Consider the following 21,846-nt stretch of genomic DNA (forward strand, 5'->3'; position numbering starts at 1 on the left):
GAGAACAAGTATTTGATACACTGCCAATTTTGCAGGTTTTCCTACTTACAAAGCATGTAGAGGTCTGTAATTTGTATCATAGGTACACTTCAACAAATAAAATGCAAATGAATTACTTAAAAATCATACAATGTGATTTTCTGGATTTTTGTTTTAGATTCCGTCTCTCACAGTTGAAGTGTACCTATGATAAAAATTACAGACCTCTACATGCTTTGTAAGTAGGAAAACCTGCAGTGTATCAAATACTTGTTCTCCCCACTGTATATCAAATCAGGCCCGAGAGGCGCCAGTTGGGGAACCCTGGATTACGTATTCTCCTCACAATGTACCTAACCTTGGCAGTCATTCTCAATTCCAGCTGTTGGATATCCTAACTCTGGCTGGATTCCAATATGAATTACATGTCACTTTGCAAACCAGCATAATGTGACTTGCAAGTAGGTTTGCAAAATTCTGGTAATTTTGCCATAAAATGTCATTTCAAATCAAAATGTTTTTGTCAGACTAACAGTGAAATGCTTACATACAGTGAGGGAAAAAAGTATTTGATCCCCTGCTGATTTTGTACGTTTGCCCACTGACAAAGACATGATCAATCTATAATTTTAATGGTAGGTTTATTTGAACAGTGAGAGACATAATAATAATACAAAAATCCAGAAAAACGCATGTCAAAAATGTTATAAATTGATTTGCATTCTAATGAGGGAAATGAGTATTTGACCCCTCTGCAAAACATGACTTAGTACTTGGTGGCAAAACCCTTGTTGGCAATCACAGAGGTCAGACGGTTCTTGTAGTTGGCCACCAGGTTTGCACACATCTCAGGAGGGATTTTTTCCCACTCCTCTTTGCAGATCTTCTCCAAGTTATTAAGGTTTCGACGCTGATGTTTGGCGACTCAAACCTTCAGCTCCCTCCACAGATTTTCTATGGGATTAAGGTCTGGAGACTGGCTAGGCCACTCCAGGACCTTAATGTGCTTCTTCTTGAGCCACTCCTTTGTTGCCTTGGCCGTGTGTTTTGGGTCATTGTCATGCTGGAATACCCATCCACGACCCATTTTCAATGCCCTGGCTGAGGGAAGGAGGTTCTCACCCAAGATTTGACGGTACATGGCCCCGTCCATTGTCCCTTTGATGTGGTGAAGTTGGCCTGTCCCTTTAGCATAAAAACACCCCCAAATCATAATGTTTCCACCTCCATGTTTGACGGTGGGGATGGTGTTCTTGAGGTCATAGGCAGCATTCCTCCTCCTCCAAACACGGTGAGTTGAGTTGATGCCAAAGAGCTCGATTTTGGTCTCATCTGACCACAACACTTTCACCCAGTTCTCCTCTAAATCATTCAGATGTTCATTGGCAAACTTCAGACGGGCCTGTATATGTGCTTTCTTGAGCAGGGGGACCTTGTGGGTGCTGCAGGATTTCAGTCCTTCACGGCGTAGTGTGTTACCAATTGTTTTCTTAGTGACTATGGTCCCAGCTGCCTTGAGATCATTGACAAGATCCTCCCGTGTAGTTCTGGGCTGATTCCTCATCGTTCTCATGATCATTGCAACTCCATGAGGTGAGATCTTGCATGGAGCCCCAGGCCGAGGGAGATTGACAGTTATTTTGTGTTTCTTCCATTTGAGAATAATCGCACCAACTGTTGTCACCTTCTCACCGAGCTGCTTGGCGATGGTCTTGTAGCCCATTCCAGCCTTGTATAGGTCTATAATCTTGTCCCTGACATCCTTGGAGAGCTCTTTGGTCTTGGCCATGGTGGAGAGTTTGGAATCTGATTGATTGATTGCTTCTGTGGACAGGTGTCTTTTATACAGGTAACAAACTGAGATTAAGAGCACTCCCTTTAAGAGTGTGCTCCTAATCTCAGCTCGTTACCTGTATAAAAGACACCTGGGAGCCAGAAATCTTTCTGATTGAGAGGGGGTTAAATACTTATTTCCCTCATTAAAATGCAAATCAATTTATAACATTTTTGACATGTGTTTTTCTGGATTTTTTTGTTGTTATTCTGTCTCTCACTGTTCAAATAAACCTACCATTAAAATTATAGACTGATCATTTCCTTGTCAGTGGGCAAACGTACAAAATCAGCAGGGGATCAAATACTTTTTTCCCTCACTGTATACACTGGTCCAGTGTTGAACACTAACCACATTTCTATCCACAGTTTGGGAGGCCCATAAAAAAAGCACGACATCTGTGATGGAAACAGGAAGTGTCGGTACAATTTTATAAATGCCGACAGATCATTTGTTTGTTCGACATGGTGGGATCTTTTTGTGTTGATAAAATGTATTATTTGAGAAATGGTGGTGGAAACGCCTTTATGCACAAATATTGCTATAATAAGCATCATATCGAAGTAAACTTGGAGTCACGTGATGATATGGTGTGTTGTCCTTTCACTACGACTCGGAAAACCATTTATTAGGCTACAGATTAAATTACTTATGATGAACTTCTCAGGGTGGTGAAAGTGCACGGTGATGAGCTTGATGCTCCTTTCCAGTAAATATTGAGGGTCTTATTCTGGTGACATGATGATCGATGCTTGACTGCCATTTGACAAAAAAAAAAAATGATTATCCATAATAATGTCATGATGTAGAACAGCTTACCCTCACTGTATCTGCGAGCTGTTTGCTAGAGAGCATGTGCCAAGACCAGAGAAGGGCACATTTGCTATTTAACGTTTTTGTGACATAACTATCGGAAGAGAAAATGCGATGGAAACACATTGAACTTTAGATTGTTATTCGGTAAATCTGCAACATGTCCGTTTGGTGGAAACACACCACTGGTGGGAAAATGTGCATATTGTCTTTATGCAGATTTTAGAATATTAGCATTAAAATCTGTTGCCAATAGGATGGAAACCTAGCTACTGTCACTGTTGATTCACCACTGGAGAATTTGCTGTGTACAAGTCTTTTGGTTAGTGTTGTGACTTTCCATGAAAGAGAGTGTTAGTGCTTACTATAAGCGTGTCAATACTAAGAACTGCTTGGGTATGTGTAGGTCACTTGGTAACTTCCCTCCCCCTCTCCTCCCAGGTGGGTATTGAGCCCTTCAATAGGGCCATGTTGTTTAACGTGGGCTTCCAGGAGGCTATGAGGGACCTGGACTGGGACTGTGTGGTGTTCCACGACGTAGACCACATCCTGGAGAACGACAGAAACTACTACGGTTGTGGAGACATGCCTCGCCACTTCGCTGTCAAACTCAACAAGTACTCCTACATGTGAGTCTCATACACACTTTCAGACACATGCGCACATTATTTTGCTGTTAGTTAGAGTTGTCCTGGTTTCTCCTAACTGTTTCTTATACATGTTTGTGTGATACTACCTGTGTGTATGTCCCCTGTAGGCTTCCGTACAATGAGTTCTTCGGTGGTGTCAGTGGTCTGACAGTGGAACAGTTCACAAAGATCAACGGCTTTCCCAATGCATTCTGGGGCTGGGGTGGAGAGGACGACGACCTTTGGAACAGGTGAGGAGAACTCCCTCTATACACACGCTCCACTCCTCCCTTTTCTCAGTAATAAACCCTGTTGTGTACTAACATCATAATATTTTCCTGTCTTCATCATAACCCTTCCTGACCTATGCTCAAGCAAAGAAACACGCATACAGTTCATAGACAGTACACACACACACACACACGTTATGTTCTTCTATCCTTGTGGGGACCTTAAATTAATTTCCATTCAAAATCCTATTTTCCCTAACCACTAACCATAACCTTAATCCTTAACACTAAACCTAACTCCTAAACCTAACCAATAACCCCTTACCCTAACCCTAATTCTAACCCTAACCCTAAACCTAACCCCTAAGCTTAAATTAGCCTTTGTCCTCATGGGGACGTGGGAAATTTGTTTTACTATCCTTGTGGGGACTTTGGATAGAACCAACACACACACACACACATACAGTCTTGCATAACCCTAGCTCCTAACCCTAAACCTACTAATCCTAACACTAATTCTAAACTTAACCCTTAACCCTAACAAAATGTCCCCAGTTGGTCAAATGTGGGTTTGTTTACTATTATTGTGGGGACTTCCCTCATTCCCTATCTATTAGCAGGAACACACCCGGCTCAGTATCATGATACCTCAGTCCCCTCACCCATTTAACACAACCTCCCTCCCCACACACACACACACCCATCCATACATACACCCTGTCCCCTGTGACAGTTTTACAGTGCGAGACTGTTGATGGTGTTGACATTATGTTAGCTCAGGGGACTGATCCATAGTCAGGGTGACACATTTTTTCTCAGTTTGTCTTTGCCATACAGCATTGTTGTCCCAACCCCCTTCCTCTGCAGTGATCGAGCAAACACACACAGAGACCGAGAGAGTCCACTCCCATTAAGCAGCTGTGTCTTCTGCGCCCCCAAGCTTTACATAATTACTTTTGACTACAATATGTACTGTTGGAATTTATACTTTACTGTTCTGAGTGTGTGACTCTGTTGTGTTGCTGTTTGTGTGACAGGGTGCAGTATGCCAACTACACAGTCAGTCGGCCCCAGGGAGAGTGGGGCCGCTACATGTCAATCCCACACCACCACCGTGGAGAGGTGCAGTTCCTGGGCAGGTTAGTCGCATGTGGCTCAGGCCCTTATAGCCATTCACATCACATGAAGAGTCAGAGTTAGTGGCTTTGAGGGATTTCTCCACTCCTCCAAAGATTTTACATTTGATTTGCTTGGGAGCTACATTCCAAGCATGCCCTTTCTACTAACATTTCTAGTTACTTAACATATTTTACAAGTTCTACTCACACACTTGCTGAAAAAATGGCGGACTGAAGACAGTGGTGCAGAATTCCTCAAGATAAAAAAACGTAATATTCAATATCTGTATATATTTGACGAAATATTAGCACTTCACGCCACATACTTGTGGGAAATAACCTTCGATCTGCATAACAACACAAAACAAATTATAAGGCTAGAGAAATGTATCGACCAATATCACCAATACAATCAACACCAAAACATGTCAGAGAGTAAGCATGGAGAACCAATCCCCAAAAGAAAACGAGACTCCTCGACTGACACAGACGATTTATGCTTTTCACCACCGGGAATAGTAAGTGTAGAAACCGACTTGCTAAAGTCGATAAATTATAAATTAGGTATACAGTGGGGGAAAAAAGTATTTAGTCAGCCACCAATTGTGCAAGTTCTCCCACTTAAAAAGATGAGAGAGGCCTGTAATTTTCATCATAGGTACACGTCAACTATGACAGACAAATTGAGAAAAAAAATCCAGAAAATCACATTGTAGGATTTTTAATGAATTTATTTGCAAATTATGGTGGCAAATAAGTATTTGGTCACCTACAAACAAGCAAGATTTCTGGCTCTCACGGACCTATAACTTCTTCTTTAAGAGGCTCCTCTGTCCTCCACTCGTTACCTGTATTAATGGCACCTGTTTGAACTTGTTATCAGTATAAAAGACACATGTCCACAACCTCAAACAGTCACACTCCTAACTCCACTATGGCCAAGACCAAAGAGCTGTCAAAGGACACCAGAAACAAAATTGTAGACCTGCACCAGGCTGGGAAGACTGAATCTGCAATAGGTAAGCAGCTTGGTTTGAAGAAATCAACTGTGGAAGCAATTATTAGTAAATGGAAGACATACAAGACCACTGATAATCTCCCTCGATCTGGGGCTCCACGCAAGATCTCACCCCGTGTGTCACGATCGTCGGGAACAGATGAGGACCAAGGCGCAGCATTGCAGACGAACATACTCTTTATTTGTGAAACACGACCAAAACAACAAAAAACGATAACGTGACAGTCAACGGTCAAACACAAACCAACTCGAACAAGATCCCACAACCACTGTGGGCAAACAGCTTGTTTAAATGTGGTTCCCAATCAGAGACAACCAGCCACAGCTGACACTCGTTGCCTCTGATTGAGAACCACACTGGCCAACATAGAAATGGAACACATAGAATACAAATGAAACTCACACCCTGGCTCAACATACAAGTGTCCCCAGAGCCAGGGCGTGACAGTACCCCCCCCTAAAGGCGCGGACTCCGACCGCGCCAACTAAATACCACAGGGGAGGGACCGGGTGGGCACTCCGCCTTGGCGGCGGATCCGGCTCCGGGCCTGATCCCCACTCCCTCTCCAACCCCCCAAAGTACCCCTGGTCCGGTCTGGCCCCGCTGGCCGGAGCTGGACTGCACACTGATGGAGCGGATTGCTCTAGCTCCGGCATAACGCATCTGACCGGTGCCGGACCAGGCACCAGTGGAACAGGCAGGGGCCGTGCCGGACTGACGACGCCCACCACTGGCTTGGTGTGGAGAACAGGCACGGGCCGTGCTGGACTGGCGACGCACACCACTGGCTTGGTGTGAGGAGCAGGAGCGGGCCGAACCGGGCTGGCGACGCGCACCATTGGCTTGGTGCGGGAAGCAGGAGCGGGCCGGACCGGGCTGACGATGTGCACCCCTGGCTTGGTGCGTGGAGCAGCAACGGGCTGAGCCGGGCTGACGATACGCACCCCTGGCTTGGTGCGTGGAGCAGGAACGGGCTGGAACGGGCTGACGACTCGCACCCCTGGCTTGGTGCGAGTGGCAGGAACAGGCCGGACCGGGCTGGCGACGCGCACCATAGGCTTGGTGCGGGGAGCAGGAACAGGCCGGGCCGGGCTGGCGAAGCGCACCATAGGCTTGGTGCGGGGAGCAGGAACAGGCCGGGCTGGGCTGGCGACGCGCACCGTAGGCTTGGTGCGAGGGGCAGGAACAGACCGGACCGTACTGGGGACACACACCACTGGCCCTACAACGGGCCGGACCGGACTGGTAACACACCCCAGTACCTCTCGCCGTGCCTCTACACCTTCCTTCCCTTCTTTGACCAGTGGCCCCCGTAACCTGGCGGCCTCCTCTGCCAACCCGCTGGACCGCTCTATCGCGGCCTCCTGCTGCCCCGACGTCCACGTCGTGAGCCCCCCCCTAAAAAATTTCTGGGGGTCTCTCCTCCCCGTGGGCCAGGCCTCTATAGTCCTCGCCCAACTCTCGCTCCTCTGCTTCCAACTCCAGCCATTCTGCTCCTCATTTGGCTTGACCCAGTCGAGACTCTTCCTCCACTGTTCCCAAGTCCACCCTCTCTGCTCTTCATTAGGCTTGACCCAGTCGAGGTTGCCACGGAGATCTGCTAGCGACTCCCCTGGCGATGGCTCCTGGACACGCTGCTTGGTCCAGTTTTGGTTGGATCTTCTGTCACGATCGTCGGGAACAGATGAGGACCAAGGCGCAGCGTTGCAGACGAACATACTCTTTATTTGTGAAACACGACCAAAACAACAAAAAACGATAACGTGACAGTCAACGGTCAAACACAAACCAACTCGAACAAGATCCCACAACCACTGTGGGCAAACAGCTTGTTTAAATGTGGTTCCCAATCAGAGACAACCAGCCACAGCTGACACTCGTTGCCTCTGATTGAGAACCACACTGGCCAACATAGAAATGGAACACATAGAATACAAATGAAACTCACACCCTGGCTCAACATACAAGTGTCCCCAGAGCCAGGGCGTGACACCGTGGGGTCAAAATGATCACAAGAACGGTGAGCAAAAATCCCAGAACCACACGGGGGGACCTAGTGAATGACCTGCAGAGAGCTGGGACCAAAGTAACAAAGCCTACCATCAGTAACACACTACGCCGCCAGGGACTCAAATCCTGCAGTGCCAGACGTGTCCCCCTGCTTAAGCCAGTACATGTCCAGGCCCGTCTGAAGTTTGCTAGAGTGCATTTGGATGATCCAGAAGAGGATTTGGAGAATGTCATATGGTCAGATGAAACCAAAATAGAACTTTTTTCTCATTTTGTCTGTCATAGTTGACGTGTACCTATGATGAAAATTACAGGCCTCTCTCATCTTTTTAAGTGGGAGAACTTGCACAATTGGTGGCTGACTAAATACTTTTTTCCCCCACTGTACTTGAACTAATCGTTAAAGATATAAAGGATTTGAAGGCGAGCCTCTATGAGTGACGAAAAAGCTGCGACAATACTATTGAAAAGGACGTTAAAGAACTTAAAAATGAGAACATGTTTCTGAGAGAAACTTTACTTGGAATACAGACTAGATCTATGTGAGAAAATCTGGTACCTACTGGTATTAAAGAAAATTAGGGTAAAGATCCTGAAAGTGAGGTGAAAGAATTCCTTCTTAAAGCACTACAGATCCCAGGCGATACTGTCAACAAAATCAAACTCGAATGTGTACACCTTTTCGGACAGAGAGGACAGGGATACGAGCTCCCAGTTGTTTCCAAATTTGCGTCGTTTAAAGATAAAATAATGGTTAAAAGCCTTGGCAAAAGACTCGCTGGCACAAAATGATCAGTTTCCGAATTAAATTACAGAAAGGCGCAAAGTTCTGTACCCACTCTTCCAGGTGAATCGACTTAAAGGGAAACGTGTAGCTCTCAAAGTCGATAAACTGTACATTGATAACCAACTGTTCGAAACACCAAGACTAGTGGAAGACAGCTTTTAATATACCAGGTGGGCATTACGTGTACCAAGTCATGCCGTTTGGACTAGCCAACGCGCCTGCTGTGTTCCAGGCATTGGTCAATGACGTGCTCAGGGACCTCCTCGACTACAGCGTCTTTGTGTATTTGGATGACATTTTCGAAGGACATGAGTGAACACCAGCAGCATGTTTGGCAGGTCCTCCAACGCCTTCTCCATCACCAGCTCTATGTGAAGGCGGAGAAGTGAGTGTTCCACACAGAGACAGACTCCTTCCTGGGGTTCATAGTCACCCAGGGGGACCTACGGATGGACCCAGCCAAGGTCAATGTGGTACTGGATTGGCCCCAGCCCTCATCCCTCAAGCAACTACAACGGTTTGTAGGGTTCGCTAATTTTTATAGGTGATCTATTCGCAATTTTAGCTCCCTAGCCGCTCCCCTGACAGCCCTCACCCAGACAAGCTTTACATCGGCCCCGGTCCTCGGGCATCCTGATCCGTCCCTGCCATTCATTGTGGAGGTGGATGCTTCAGATGTTGTGGTGGGAGCAATCCTGTCCCAGTGGTTCCTCATGGACGGTAAGACTCACCTCTGTGCGTTTTTCTCCTGTCGGCTGTCCCCAGCGGAGCGGAATTACTACGTGGGGAACCGTGAGCTGCTAGCGGTCAAGCTCGCCCTGGGGGAGTGAAGGCATTGGCTAGAGGGGGCCGCCCATCCATTCGTCGTATGGACTGACCACAAGAACTTAGCCTACATTCAGGGGGCCAAGAGGCTCAACTCGCGCCAGGCCAGGTGGGCATTGTTCTTTACCAGGTTCCGGTTCACCATCTCATACCGTCCGAAGAACACCAAGCCTGACGCGCTCTCCCGGCAGTTCGACCCCGTGGGCCTGGTGGAGAGGGATGACCCCACTGTCCCCAACACCCTGATTGCTGCCTCAGTTTCGTGGGGAATTGATAGGCTGGTCAGAGGAGCACTACGGCGGGAGCCCGATCCGGGCGGAGGTCCATCGGGGAGGATGTACGTACCCAAGGCTGCGCTCTTGTGACTGCTTCAGTGGGCGCACGCGTCCGACCTCACCAGCCATCTGGGGGGCGCCAGGACGTTGGAGTTCCTGCGTAGGAGGTTCTGGTGGCCATCTGCTGAGTGTTATACGCGCGCCTTCGTGGCTGCTTGCCCGGTGTGCGCGCGCACGAAGAGCTCACGTCAGCCCGCGGCAGGGCTGCTCCGACCCCTGCCTATCCCCAAGCGCCCCTGGTCCCACATCTCACTGGATTTCATTTCTGCCCTACCCCACTATGATGGATACACGGTCATCCTGGTCGTTGTGGACCGGTTCTCGAAGGCTGCCCACTTCATTCCCCTTCCCAAACTCCAGTCGGCCCGGGAGACGGCTAAGTTGTTGGTGCAGCACGTTTTCCGGGACCATGGCCTTCCCCAAGATGTGGTGTCGGATCGGAGCCCTCAGTTCACCTCCAGGTTCTGGAAGGCGTTCGCCACCTGCCTCAGCGCCTCCGTCAGCTTGTCTTCCATCCCCAGTCGAACGGGCAGACGGAGCGCATCAACCAGGATCTGGAGGGGGTGCTGAGGTGCTACGCCTCCAGCAACCCAGCTACGTGGAGTCAGCGACTGCCGTAGGCAGAGTACACCCACAACACCCTTCTCTGCTCGTCCACCGGCCTGTCCCCCTTCCAGTGCCAATACAGGTACCAACCCCCCCCTATCTCCGAGCAAGAGGAGGCGACGGTCCCGTCGGTCCAGGCCCACATCAGTCGCTGTCGCCGCACCTGGAGGCAGTGGTCTTTCGCCCAGGACAGAGGTTGTGGCTCTCCACGTGGGATCTTCCTCTCTGCGTGGAGTCCAGGAAGCTGTCTCACCGGTTCGTCTGGCCATTCAGAGTGGTCTGGCGAGTCAACCCAGTGGCCTACCGCCTGCAACTTCCCCCCACCATGCGGGTGCATCCCACATTCTGGCGGGTGGGGAGGGGTCTCTGATTTCTGATGGACTGGGAGGGTTATGGGCCGGAGGAGCGGCCCTGGTTGCCCAGGAGGGACATTCTGGACCCAGGGCTGATAACAACATTCCGTCGCCTCCACCCGGAGGCGCCGAGGTGAACGGCTGGGGCCGTTCTTCATGGGTGCACTGTTACAGGAGAGGGTCGCAGTTCCGGAGCGACCCACTAGGTGTCATCCTCCGACAACCTTAGGCACCTCCTCACTCACAGTCGGGACTAATCATCATCCTATTGGTGTCACCTGTGTCTATCTGTTCATCTGTGTATTTATACCCTCGCTTCCCTGTGTTCCCTTGCTCAGTTTTCTCTGCTAGTTTCTTGATGTCAAGTATTACGAATCATTATCTGATCACGAGACGGAAGTACAGGTACTTGAGAAGTGTTCTCCCTGTTTCATTGTTGTTTTCAGTCATACAGTGGGGGAAAAAAGTATTTAGTCAGCCACCAATTTGGCAAGTTCTCCCACTTAAAAAGATGAGAGAGGCCTGTAATTTTCATCATAGGTACACGTCAACTATGACAGACAAAATGAGATTTTCTTTCTCCAGAAAATCACATTGTAGGATTTTTAATGAATTTATTTGCAAATTATGGTGGAAAATAAGTATTTGGTCAATAACAAAAGTTTCTCAATACTTTGTTATATACCCTTTGTTGGCAATGATACAGGTCAAACATTTTCTGTAAGTCTTCACAAGGTTTTCACACACTGTTGCTGGTATTTTGGCCCATTCCTCCATGCAGATCTCCTCTAGAGCAGTGATGTTTTGGGGCTGTCGCTGGGCAACACGGACTTTCAACTCCCTCCAAAGATTTTCTATGGGGTTGAGATCTGGAGACTGGCTAGGCCACTCCAGGACCTTGAAATGCTTCTTACGAAGCCATTCCTTCGTTGCCCGGGCGGTGTGTTTGGATCATTGTCATGCTGAAAGACCCAGCCATGTTTCATCTTCAATGCCCTTGCTGATGGAAGGAGGTTTTCACTCAAAATCTCACGATACATGGCCCCATTCATTCTTTCCTTTACACGGATCAGTCGTCCTGGTCCCTTTGCAGAAAAACAGCCCCAAAGCATGATGTTTCCACCCCCATGCTTCACAGTAGGTATGGTGTTATTTGGATGAAACTCAGCATTCTTTGTCCTCCAAACACAACGAGTTGAGTTTTTACCAAAAAGTTATATTTTGGTTTCATCTGACCATATGACATTCTCCCAATTCTCTTCTGGATCATCCAAATGCACTCTAGCAAACTTCAGACGGGCCTGGCTTAAGCAGGGGGACACGTCTGGCACTGCAGGATTTGAGTCCATGGCGGCGTAGTGTGTTACTGATGGTAGGCTTTGTTACTTTAGTCCCAGCTCTCTGCAGGTCATTCACTAGGTCCCCCCGTGTGGTTCTGGGATTTTTGCTCACCATTCTTGTGATCATTTTGACCCCACGGAGTGAGATCTTGCGTGGAGCCCCCGATCGAGGGAGATTATCAGTGGTCTTGTATGTCTTCCATTTACTAATAATTGCTCCCACAGTTGATTTCTTCAAACCAAGCTGCTTACCTATTGCAGATTCAGTCTTCCCAGCCTGGTGCAGGTCTACAATTTTGTTTCTGGTGTCCTTTGACAGCTCTTTGGTCTTGGCCATAGTGGAGTTTGGAGTGTGACTGTTTGAGGTTGTGGACAGGTGTCTTTTATACTGATAACAAGTTCAAACAGGTGCCATTAATACAGGTAACGAGTGGAGGACAGAGGAGCCTCTTAAAGAAGAAGTTACACGTCTGTGAGAGCCAGAAATCTTGCTTGTTTGTAGGTGACCAAATACTTATTTTCCACCATAATTTGCAAATAAATCCATAAAAAATCATACAATGTGATTTTCTGGAGAAAAAAAATCTCCATTTGTCTGTCATAGTTGACGTGTACCTATGATGAAAATTACAGGCCTCTCTCATCTTTTTAAGTGGGAGAACTTGCACAATTGGTGGCTGACTAAATACTTTTTTCCCCCACTGTAGTTAGTATTTCGTATTTTTGCTGTCAGCCTGTTTTTGGAGACTTGCTCCTCCTTTATTTTTGCCTAATGCCTACTGTCTATCCTGCACCGCACATGGGTCACACCTCACACCAACCCTTACAGAGATGTCCTTATCTGTTTTTTAGGCCTACTGCAAGTAGCCTATACGCAGCCAAGACAGGTAGATAAACGCGGTCAAGGAATTTCTCAAATCTGCTAATGAGAACCTTCAAGACCTTGTACTTAGCCGGTGGTGGGAGTTCCCCTCACCCAGGTAGTGGTAGTGCTGGCAACCCTAGCTGCAGTAACCCATTGGGAGGGGGTCACACTCAGACAATCAGAGAGGGGGCAAATTATTGTGGCCCTGGTGGCATAAAAAGAATCAAAAGGTCTGACTGCACAAAGATGCTTGGGAAAATGGTCACAACGGGGGACCAGCGTGTGTGTGTGTTTCAGGGTAGGGGGGTGTATATTAGCTCCATCAGCTAGGACTTGACAATGGTTAATCAAATCTCCCCATTCTTGCTCAATTTTGCATGCCTTCTCAAACAGCTACAACTGTATATGCATTCGCACATCAATTATTCTCTTAAGTTGTGCTCAGGGATGGAACAACTGTTGAACATCTGAGCTTGTGGTTGTTTGTGGGGGAATGGTGGGAAGTTTGAATGAGTGTGTGTGTGTGTGTGTGTGTGTCACACATCTGTTGCTATGGGGTAATGATGTTAGGGACAATACAGGATGAATCACAATAAGTGTTTGCCAAAATAATAATTACTTCGCAAAAATGAAATTTTTGTAATGCAAATCCTGGTTATGGGTAACAGTCCTTCGTATGAACTGCCTACATTATTACGCATATTATTGGTTATTTGTGGGAATAAATTAAGATATGCAAGATTATATACAGCACCAGTCAAAAGTTTGGACACACCTACTCATTCAAGGGTTTGTCTTTATTTGTACTATTTTCTACATTGTAGAATTATAGTGAAGACATTAAAACTATGAAATAACACACATGGAATCATGTAGTAACCAGATTTTTTTTTTTTTTTTTATAAATTAGCAACATTTTCTAAAAACCTGTTATCACTTTGTCATTATGGGGTATTATGTGTGTAGATTGATGAGGGAAATGTTTTATTTAATCAATTTTAGAATAAGGCTGTAACGTAACAAAATGTGGAAAAAGTCAAGGTGTCTGAATTATTTCTGAATGCACTGAATATGTATGTATGTATGTGTACATATATATATAAGTCTGCAACTACTCTGTTCAAACAGATATAATTAAGGCATTGTAAACCTAGGGTGTGTCCCTTGATAAAAGGCACATTGTCCGAGAGAGATTAACATGGTTATCAAAACATCATGCCAGGGTAACCCTGCACGAAACACAGCCCATATTTTAAGTGTTTCTAAAATTCCCTATGGGAAAAATAATTGGTTGAAAAACGATTCGAACCATTTCCCTGTTTGACCGTTAGGTTTTATGGGTATTATGACACCTCCACTGTGGGGCTCTATAGTCTACCATTACTTCTTTCTGGTCTCCTCTCCTTCATCTGTTCTGGGGCCAAAACTGACCATGGATCAGCGTCTAGGCTCAAGGCCAATAGACTTCATCCTCCTCTTTCTGAGCCCCCTGTTTCTTCTGTCCTTCCCAGGTACACACTTCTACGGCACTCTAAGGAGAGACAGAGTCTGGATGGGCTCAATAACCTACATTACTCCCCCCTAGTGTCCCGGAGGCCTCTCTACACCAACATATCAGTCAGCCTGAGCAGAAAGCTAGCCCCTATAGCGGACTACTGACCAAGAAGGGACATCAGCCATATCTCACCAGTCGCAGCACTGCTTAGGACTGATTCTGTTTTTTTAAGCAAAAAAGGAGACACGTAGAAGGGTATTGGATGATCAATCCTTGTGACGTGTGAGAGAAAAAAGGAGAATGCTGCACTTGTTTTGTGCCGTGGGCCATCCATCGCTCCTATCATCCGGGCTTCCCGGCGTCTCCACCTGCCTTCCACACCATTTTGGCCTTTAGCATTAATTATTTCATTCACTTGTTAATTCACTCATGGAGACAATTGCAACCGTAACCATGACCACAGCATGAACACATTCCCTCCATAGGACATCAGAGTGGTGTGGAGGGGACAGTAGTGTAATTTACGAATGTGTATGTGGCTGAGTTGGTTTGTACACACAAAGACACAAACACGCACACAAACGCGCGCACACACAGACAATTTTAATTTGTCCCTGCACTGAATATTTGTATTGATATATTAAACCTCACACACACACAGTAGGTCCTCACAGCTGGCTCTGCGTAGGGCATGAAAAACGTATGCACTGACCAGAGACAACACTGCATAAGAGCTAGAGAAGAGATGAGAGAGAGCAAGAGAGTATTTGTGTGTGTTCAGTATTATGCACACACTCCGTGTATGTCTTGAGAATACATGAACACACACATGTGCACACATACTGTAGACAAAGGTATAACATTAACTTGAGACTGACTTGTGTACAGAGTGGCAGGCTGGTAAGGAACCTCCGTATCAATACACAGAGCAAACTCACAGGAGACCCACCTTTACCTAAATTAACACAGCTCAGCCAGTCAGAAATAAAAAACCTTTGACAACACAGTGTGTAGGTGTGTGCATGAGCATATGTGTGTGCGTGCGCATGCCTGTGTGTGTGCATGCATGTGCGTGCGTGTGAACAGGAGAGGGAAGGCTATGCAAATGTGTGTCAGCATCCTGTTTTCACTGCTTTGAAGGATTCTCTTAGGTCAGACAGATGTTTAGTGAATCTCTTAAACTGTGAAAGATGTTATTGTTGACCTCATGACACCCTATTCCCTATAGCCAGCCCTGTGTGGTCAAAATAATGTAGCACACTGTATAGGGAATTTGATATTTTTTGAGCGACAGTCTAAGAATAGAGAGCACGATGGCGAGGCTGTTTTTCTCTCCTCTTTACTCTTCAGTGTTTATTTAAGTAATTATTAGTTTAGGCGACATATCAAATGGCACCCTATTCCCCATATAGGGCATTACTTTTGACCAGAGACAGATATAGTACTATATGGGTATAGAGTAGGGGTAGGCAATCCTGTTCCTGGAGTACCGCAGGTACTGCATGATCTTGTTCCAACTAGGCACCACACCTGACCAGCTCAGCTTATTGATCAGTTCAGTGTGTTGAGGAAAAACTAGTTACAAGGATCAGGCAGCGCTCATTTTCCAGTTTATAAGAGTTTATTCAAGCAATTGCAAGGAAGTTCCCTCTCAGGATAAAGCCAGAGAGTAACTTGATTATTTACAACTCACTCAGTCTTTATATACTTAATCTACACAAAGAGCAAGAACAGGTTATAACCAGTTCTCACAGCCTATGTGTCTAAGATAGGAGAGTGATAAGATTTTTAGATTCTAAACAGATAGAACAAGAATTCAGCCTGGCTGGACTTTTAGTGCCCCAATGAGACAGTAATAATAGTAAAAATTCTAGTCATAATAAATCACTCCTTTGTGCTGTGTGTAAAGAGGTTACTGGACAGAAGGGAAGATTACCAGTGAATTGCACTATTCAACTCAAGCATTAGACTGTAACAAAACCATTTTGTCCCAACAAGTGATTGCCTCAATTCAACACACCTGGTCTTCCAGGTTGGTTACAGTTTTTCTCGATTGCTTGAGCACATTTGTCCAAACAGAATTCACTTTTTCAAAACAATTAACACGTTGGCCAAAATGGCACATTTAATTTGCAAAATGAATTAAGACTCTCAAAACATTAAATATATGACACAAAATCAACTACCTCCATCAAAACATATGACTTGTTATCTAATGAAAAGTTATTTCAATCAATCGTTGCACAATGGCCCAATAAATACTAACTCCAACTATCAATATACCCTACCATGGTTAACCCTCTTTTATATGTCTGTGCCATTTGTTGATACTATAATTATATAGTATGCACTATAAAAGGCAAGTAAACATATTATCACAGAATGGGCTGTATTCTTTTTTCCTAAAATGATTTGACCAAAGCTGACTAATGCAGAAATGATGTAATTTAAGAGCATTCATATTCAGAAACAAAAAGCTTTATTTGATATTTTTCCATTTTGTCCTTGACAAATTCAATGATGCTGTACAGTATATACAGAGAATGAAAAATAAAATACACCAAACTAACAAATCACTGCAAAAACAAAGCAATGTCAAAAAAGGCAGCAGAAATACAGTGTACACCACATTCAGACCATTTGTTCTTGTCGATCAGGACACATGTTTTCATCAACATCACACTGGATGTTTTCCCTTGCAATGCAGTGAGGAAAAACATCTCCTTGCATAGCGCATCCACACTTGGCAGTCCTCTGCGGTGATCGCCAGACAACCAGCATTCATTGCATCTAGGAGGGACATCTGGTCATGTGGACTGTAATCATAAACTTTCCACCTTCCTCTATGGGCCCCTCTACCTCTCCTTTGTCCTTGCCCTCGGCCTCTTACTTGGTCCATTTTTTCAAACAGCAACTCAGAGGTGACCTCTTTTATGCATGAATAAGGACTGATTGCTCAAATAAGTTTTGCACACGTGCAGAAGAGGTTCACATTCATGGGAGTAATTTGTATCATCTGTGAGCAAAATGTTTTAATTTTGTTTGACATGATTTACTAAACTGAGATTTGCGTCTTTTGTAGAGAGTTGTGTTTACTGTTTAAGAAATGTTTGCTTAGCATTTGCATTGTGTGTGTGAAAGCAATGAGAAATGACTTACAGTTTTGCAAAAAATAATACTGTTGTGCTCATTAGGTTATGATGGAGATCAAGTGGACGCCCAGTTTAATTAAAAGTGTCTTAGCAATCAAGAAAAACAGTAAATTTAAAAAATGGAGTGGCGTACCAGGGTTGCCTGCTCCTGGTATAGGGTGTCATTAGAGACATAGCCTTAAAGAGTCAATATCAGAAAAAAATAAAACGTTTTACAATGTTATCTTTCACCAGAGTCTACTGTATCTAAAGGGACACTGCACTGTATTCACAGCTGCTTCATGTAATGTTATTCTGACGTTGGTTAGATGTTGTGATAACGCTCAGCAGCCCTGTTCTATCCTACTGGATTACGATGGGATTTGGAGACATTAATCTGATTCTAGATCTGTACCTAGGGGCTTCTACCTGAAGCATAGTGCAAGGATGCCTTGGTTGATTGGAGTCACTGGGCCAGTTTGACAGGAAGGTGAAGCTAATTACCTGGCGCCACACATTAGGTATTGGTATATTATACCCTTAATAACTGGTTTAGCCTTATTTTTTAGCTGATAGTGGTTATACTGGCTTTTGTGTGTGGGTGGTATGCTTCTACGTAACACCTCACACACTAACATAAACTGAAGGTGCATTCACCTCACAAAATATCTTGAGCAATTCAAGCACTTCGTCGTCTTCTCAGATGAGTGTGTGCTTGTGCGCATTTGTTTGTGTGTGTGTGTGTGTTTGGCAGTGTTTATTTGAGTGATTTGTTATGTCATAGTATTGTAGTAATATAAAATGCAGTCCTATCGTTGTGTCTCTTAAAAGCCCATTTCCAACACATTGTTGTGTCCCCTTAGCTGCCATATACAGCTACTTCATTACACACACATCACCTTGTCCAAACAGTGACTTTCTTCAGATGTATCATTAGGGAAAAACATTTAGCGGTTGAAATAACTGTTCATTTTCAGTTCCCATGATAATATGACAGAGGCGGGACCTCCTTTTATTAATTCACTATTTTATGGATTACTTCCTGTGATTGATTTTGTTGTGGTTGCTATTGTGATGATGAGGAGACTTGTAGGAGGCTTGCTGTGAGACAGGCTGTGTTAGAAGCACTGAAACGTAGTGTTAGTGTGAGACTGTGAGAGTCCAACCTGTGTGGAAAGATGTTCCAAATCCCAAATCAACTGCTAGCCCCTAAACTCTATGCCCTTAGATCTGAAAGAATTGGATAAGTATAAACAAAATGGTAACAGCTCCACCATGCCTTTTAATTTGCTAGTTGGATTGTCTGCCATATTGCTTACACCGTTCAAATCCTGTCAGATCTACGCAAGTGCATAGAGATTAGGGTGGAGGGGTTGATTTGGGATTTTACATGTTTATTCATCTGCTGAACAGACACTGTAGAAGGAGGAGACCATTTTGTGTGACAACCACAGGAAGAGGGAGACGCCTAATCAGAAAGTGATTGATGTCACTTACTCCCACTTAGCACCTTCAATTTCCTGATTGATAATCAATGGTGCTGATCTGCTAGACCTCCGATTGGGGGAGTCACTAATTACGTGCTACATGGAAACCAATCTGTACTTAAATAGCTACAGGAAGTATCCCTCTTATTGGTTAATCAATTCCTCTTTTTAACATCACCCAACCAGAAGCACGTGTTTACCCATTGTAGCCAATTTGGAGGTGCTTAGTGGAGAGTTGTTGACATTAGCTGCTAATTTCTAAAGTCTTCCTCCCCGAGTGTGTTTGATTGAAATGGTGGAGCCTGTCAATGCCAGGGGCCATCCACAAGAGACTGTGGTTGTTTTTGCTTGAAAAGATTGTTTGTTTTCAAGCACTGATCTGAGAACTGCTCAGAGTGGCTTAGGCACAGTTTGTAGGCCAGAGTGTTCCAATACGAGCCCAAATGTTTACAGTCCTGATGGAAGAGGAGGAATAAAACCCAGAAGTGGTACTGACCTGGAGGCCTGGATTTGAATCCCCCTGGTGTTAGCTCTAGGTAAACCCCACCCCAGCTCTTGAGGCCTGTAGCCACGGGTTCTCTTCCTTTGCCTTGAACCAGAGTGACTTAGACCTGGGAAACAAAGTGAACATGCAGTATTCTCTGGCCTGTCAATGAAATTGGTTGGTCTTTACAGTGCTGCAGCCCTCGAGGACTAGGACTGGGGACACCTGGGTTTAGGTTGTTGTTCTTACAGGGGCCTTGGAGGACAAGGTGTGTCCTTGTGCACAAGGTGTGTCCTTGTGCTCCAAGGCCCCTGTCTTGTCAGGCTCCTCTCTGTCCTAGCAGAGCCATGATCTGACTGATCTGATCCATTCTGATCCATTCTGTGCCAGTCCAAATGAAGGGCCCAGTGCCGCTCAGCCCTGGTATGGCTAACCTCAGTTATTATTCGGTCTAGATGTACATGTAATAGATTGGATAATCATGTAGGCGACCTGTCGCAGAGCTAAGCACTGACAGACTGATTTTGCCTTAAAAATCTATTTGATTTATTTAAGTGTTTTCAAACAAGTTTAAATGTTTTATAAGCAAATCCATTTAAATTAAGGAATATCAGATAAATGCATATCAGATAAATGTCCAATCTTATTGTGTCTTGTGTTTTAGAAAAGATAAATTAAAAGGTCTTAAATCACTAAAGATGCTACCTTAACGAACAACCTCATCCAGATAGATAAGCACTTTCACATTATTAGTTCCTTACTCATTTTAAATAAGGAATAATGTGAGGGTTAGTCCATCAGCTTTAGAAGCCATCAGATTTCTGGAATAGTTTGGTATTACAAATGCTTTCCCCTTGTCATGCAGCAGAAGATATTGTATGGAATCTAAATAAGTGGGTAATCTCTGTAGTCTGAAGTGGTACGGTGTAGGGTTAGGGTGTAGCTTATAGTTGGTAGAGAGCACTACATCAGCCAAAAACACAACCAACTCCAGATTCTACACCCCCAAAAGGTGTTTGTATGAAAGCAAATTAAAAGATGAATAAACGACTATATTATAGTTTATTTCTCCTTGAAATAAAGCCATCTGAAGCCACTTGTAAAACTTGATGTCAGCCTTATGTGAATCTGTTTGTGTATCTGATTATTTTTTTTATTTTTTTTTACCATCGTTGTTATTGTCAAAGTACACCAATTAAATGAGCTTCAAACGATGTCCATGTTGCCCTGAAATTATTGTACACTCTTAGAGGGGGGAGGGGCTAGAAACAACATTGGTCCAGAAAAGGGCTAGAAAGAAAAGAAAGAGGGTTAGGAGGAAGGAGAAGAGGAAGAGGGAGTGGTCAGAGCTGGTCACATCTGTACTGTAGGAGAAACAGACCACATCACATCTCCTGTTAACAGTACTCTAGTCTCCTCACTGCACAGCTGTTCAGATTACTGACTGGGAAAAAGTGTGCGTGTGTGTGCGTGCGCGCACGCACTCTATCACAGCAGTTCCACGGCCTTGTCGTGACTCCTGCCTGTACACCCATCTGATCCTCAAACACTCTCCTCTCCTCCTCCCCATCTTCCTTCCTCCCTCTCACCCATCCCCTTCCATCTCTAACACTGCCAACCTCAGCAGTCTTTCCCATCTCGATACACTCACCCTTCCTCCCCCTCCTTTCACTTCCATCCTTTCTTTCACTCGTTGAAATTATTTCCCTCTGTAGCCTGCCCATCCTTTCTCTATGACTGCATCCTATCTCTCACCCCCCCCCCCCCCCCCCCCCCCCACCAAAACAAGGACTCACGGTTAGTCTTTGGTTCTCATTGTAATATCTTGTCGACTTCCAACCAGTGCTGATGATGCAGTAAACCTGCTGACAGTGCAGCTCTTGTGCGCAGAGTCATATCCTATCGCTCTGTTTACTCTCTAGTTGGAAATACCACTGAAATACTAAATAAACCATAAAATCTCTGTTATCAGAGGAGTTGATGCCTCCTGCTGGTTATTCTTAGAACTGCATCAGAACATGAGAAATGTGACGTTTTCTTTTTACAAGTGCTGGTCTGTTTTTGCTATTATGTCAACTCCCTGTCATTCATTGTTTGGCTTGACAATGAGAAATGGAGATGGTAAGAGCACAAACAGATCTGGGACCAGGCTACTAGAGACCCTCTAGTACCAAAAAACTTCAGCATACTACTATTATATCTTAGACATCAGAATGACCAGAAAAGAAACCACAACAGTTTAAAAGTAAAAATAGCCTTTGAATGACCAAAGCATCACCCATAGCATTTTTACACTATTAAAACGCTCAGAATTGAAGACATTGTACCTTTCTCTCTCATCTCTAAATATCAGGAAGCCTGAAAGAACAGTCTGCTTGGGTGGGGAGCTTATACAGTGGGGAGAACAAGTATTTGATACACTGCCGATTTTGCAGGTTTTCCTACTTACAAAGCATGTAGAGGTCTGTAATTTTTATCATAGGTACACTTCAACTGTGAAAGACGG

General features: G+C 45.0%; 1 protein-coding gene across 1 annotated transcript in view; it reads left to right on the forward strand.

The window, feature by feature from the left end:
• Positions 1 to 20,554, forward strand: part of LOC311147909 (beta-1,4-galactosyltransferase 5-like) — a 106,204-nt gene extending 85,650 nt beyond the window's left edge. The window contains exons 6-9 of the mRNA XM_084184748.1: positions 3,068 to 3,255; positions 3,384 to 3,506; positions 4,523 to 4,624; positions 14,255 to 20,554. Of these exons, the coding sequence (XP_084040874.1) occupies positions 3,068 to 3,255; positions 3,384 to 3,506; positions 4,523 to 4,624; positions 14,255 to 14,402 (561 nt within the window). The 3' untranslated portion in view covers positions 14,403 to 20,554. The remainder of the gene's footprint in view (positions 1 to 3,067; positions 3,256 to 3,383; positions 3,507 to 4,522; positions 4,625 to 14,254) is intronic.
• Positions 20,555 to 21,846: the final 1,292 nt, after the last annotated feature.

The sequence above is a fragment of the Coregonus lavaretus genome, assembly GCF_964263955.1.
Source record: "Coregonus lavaretus genome assembly, chromosome: 20".
In the NCBI taxonomy this organism is placed as follows: domain Eukaryota; kingdom Metazoa; phylum Chordata; class Actinopteri; order Salmoniformes; family Salmonidae; genus Coregonus; species Coregonus lavaretus.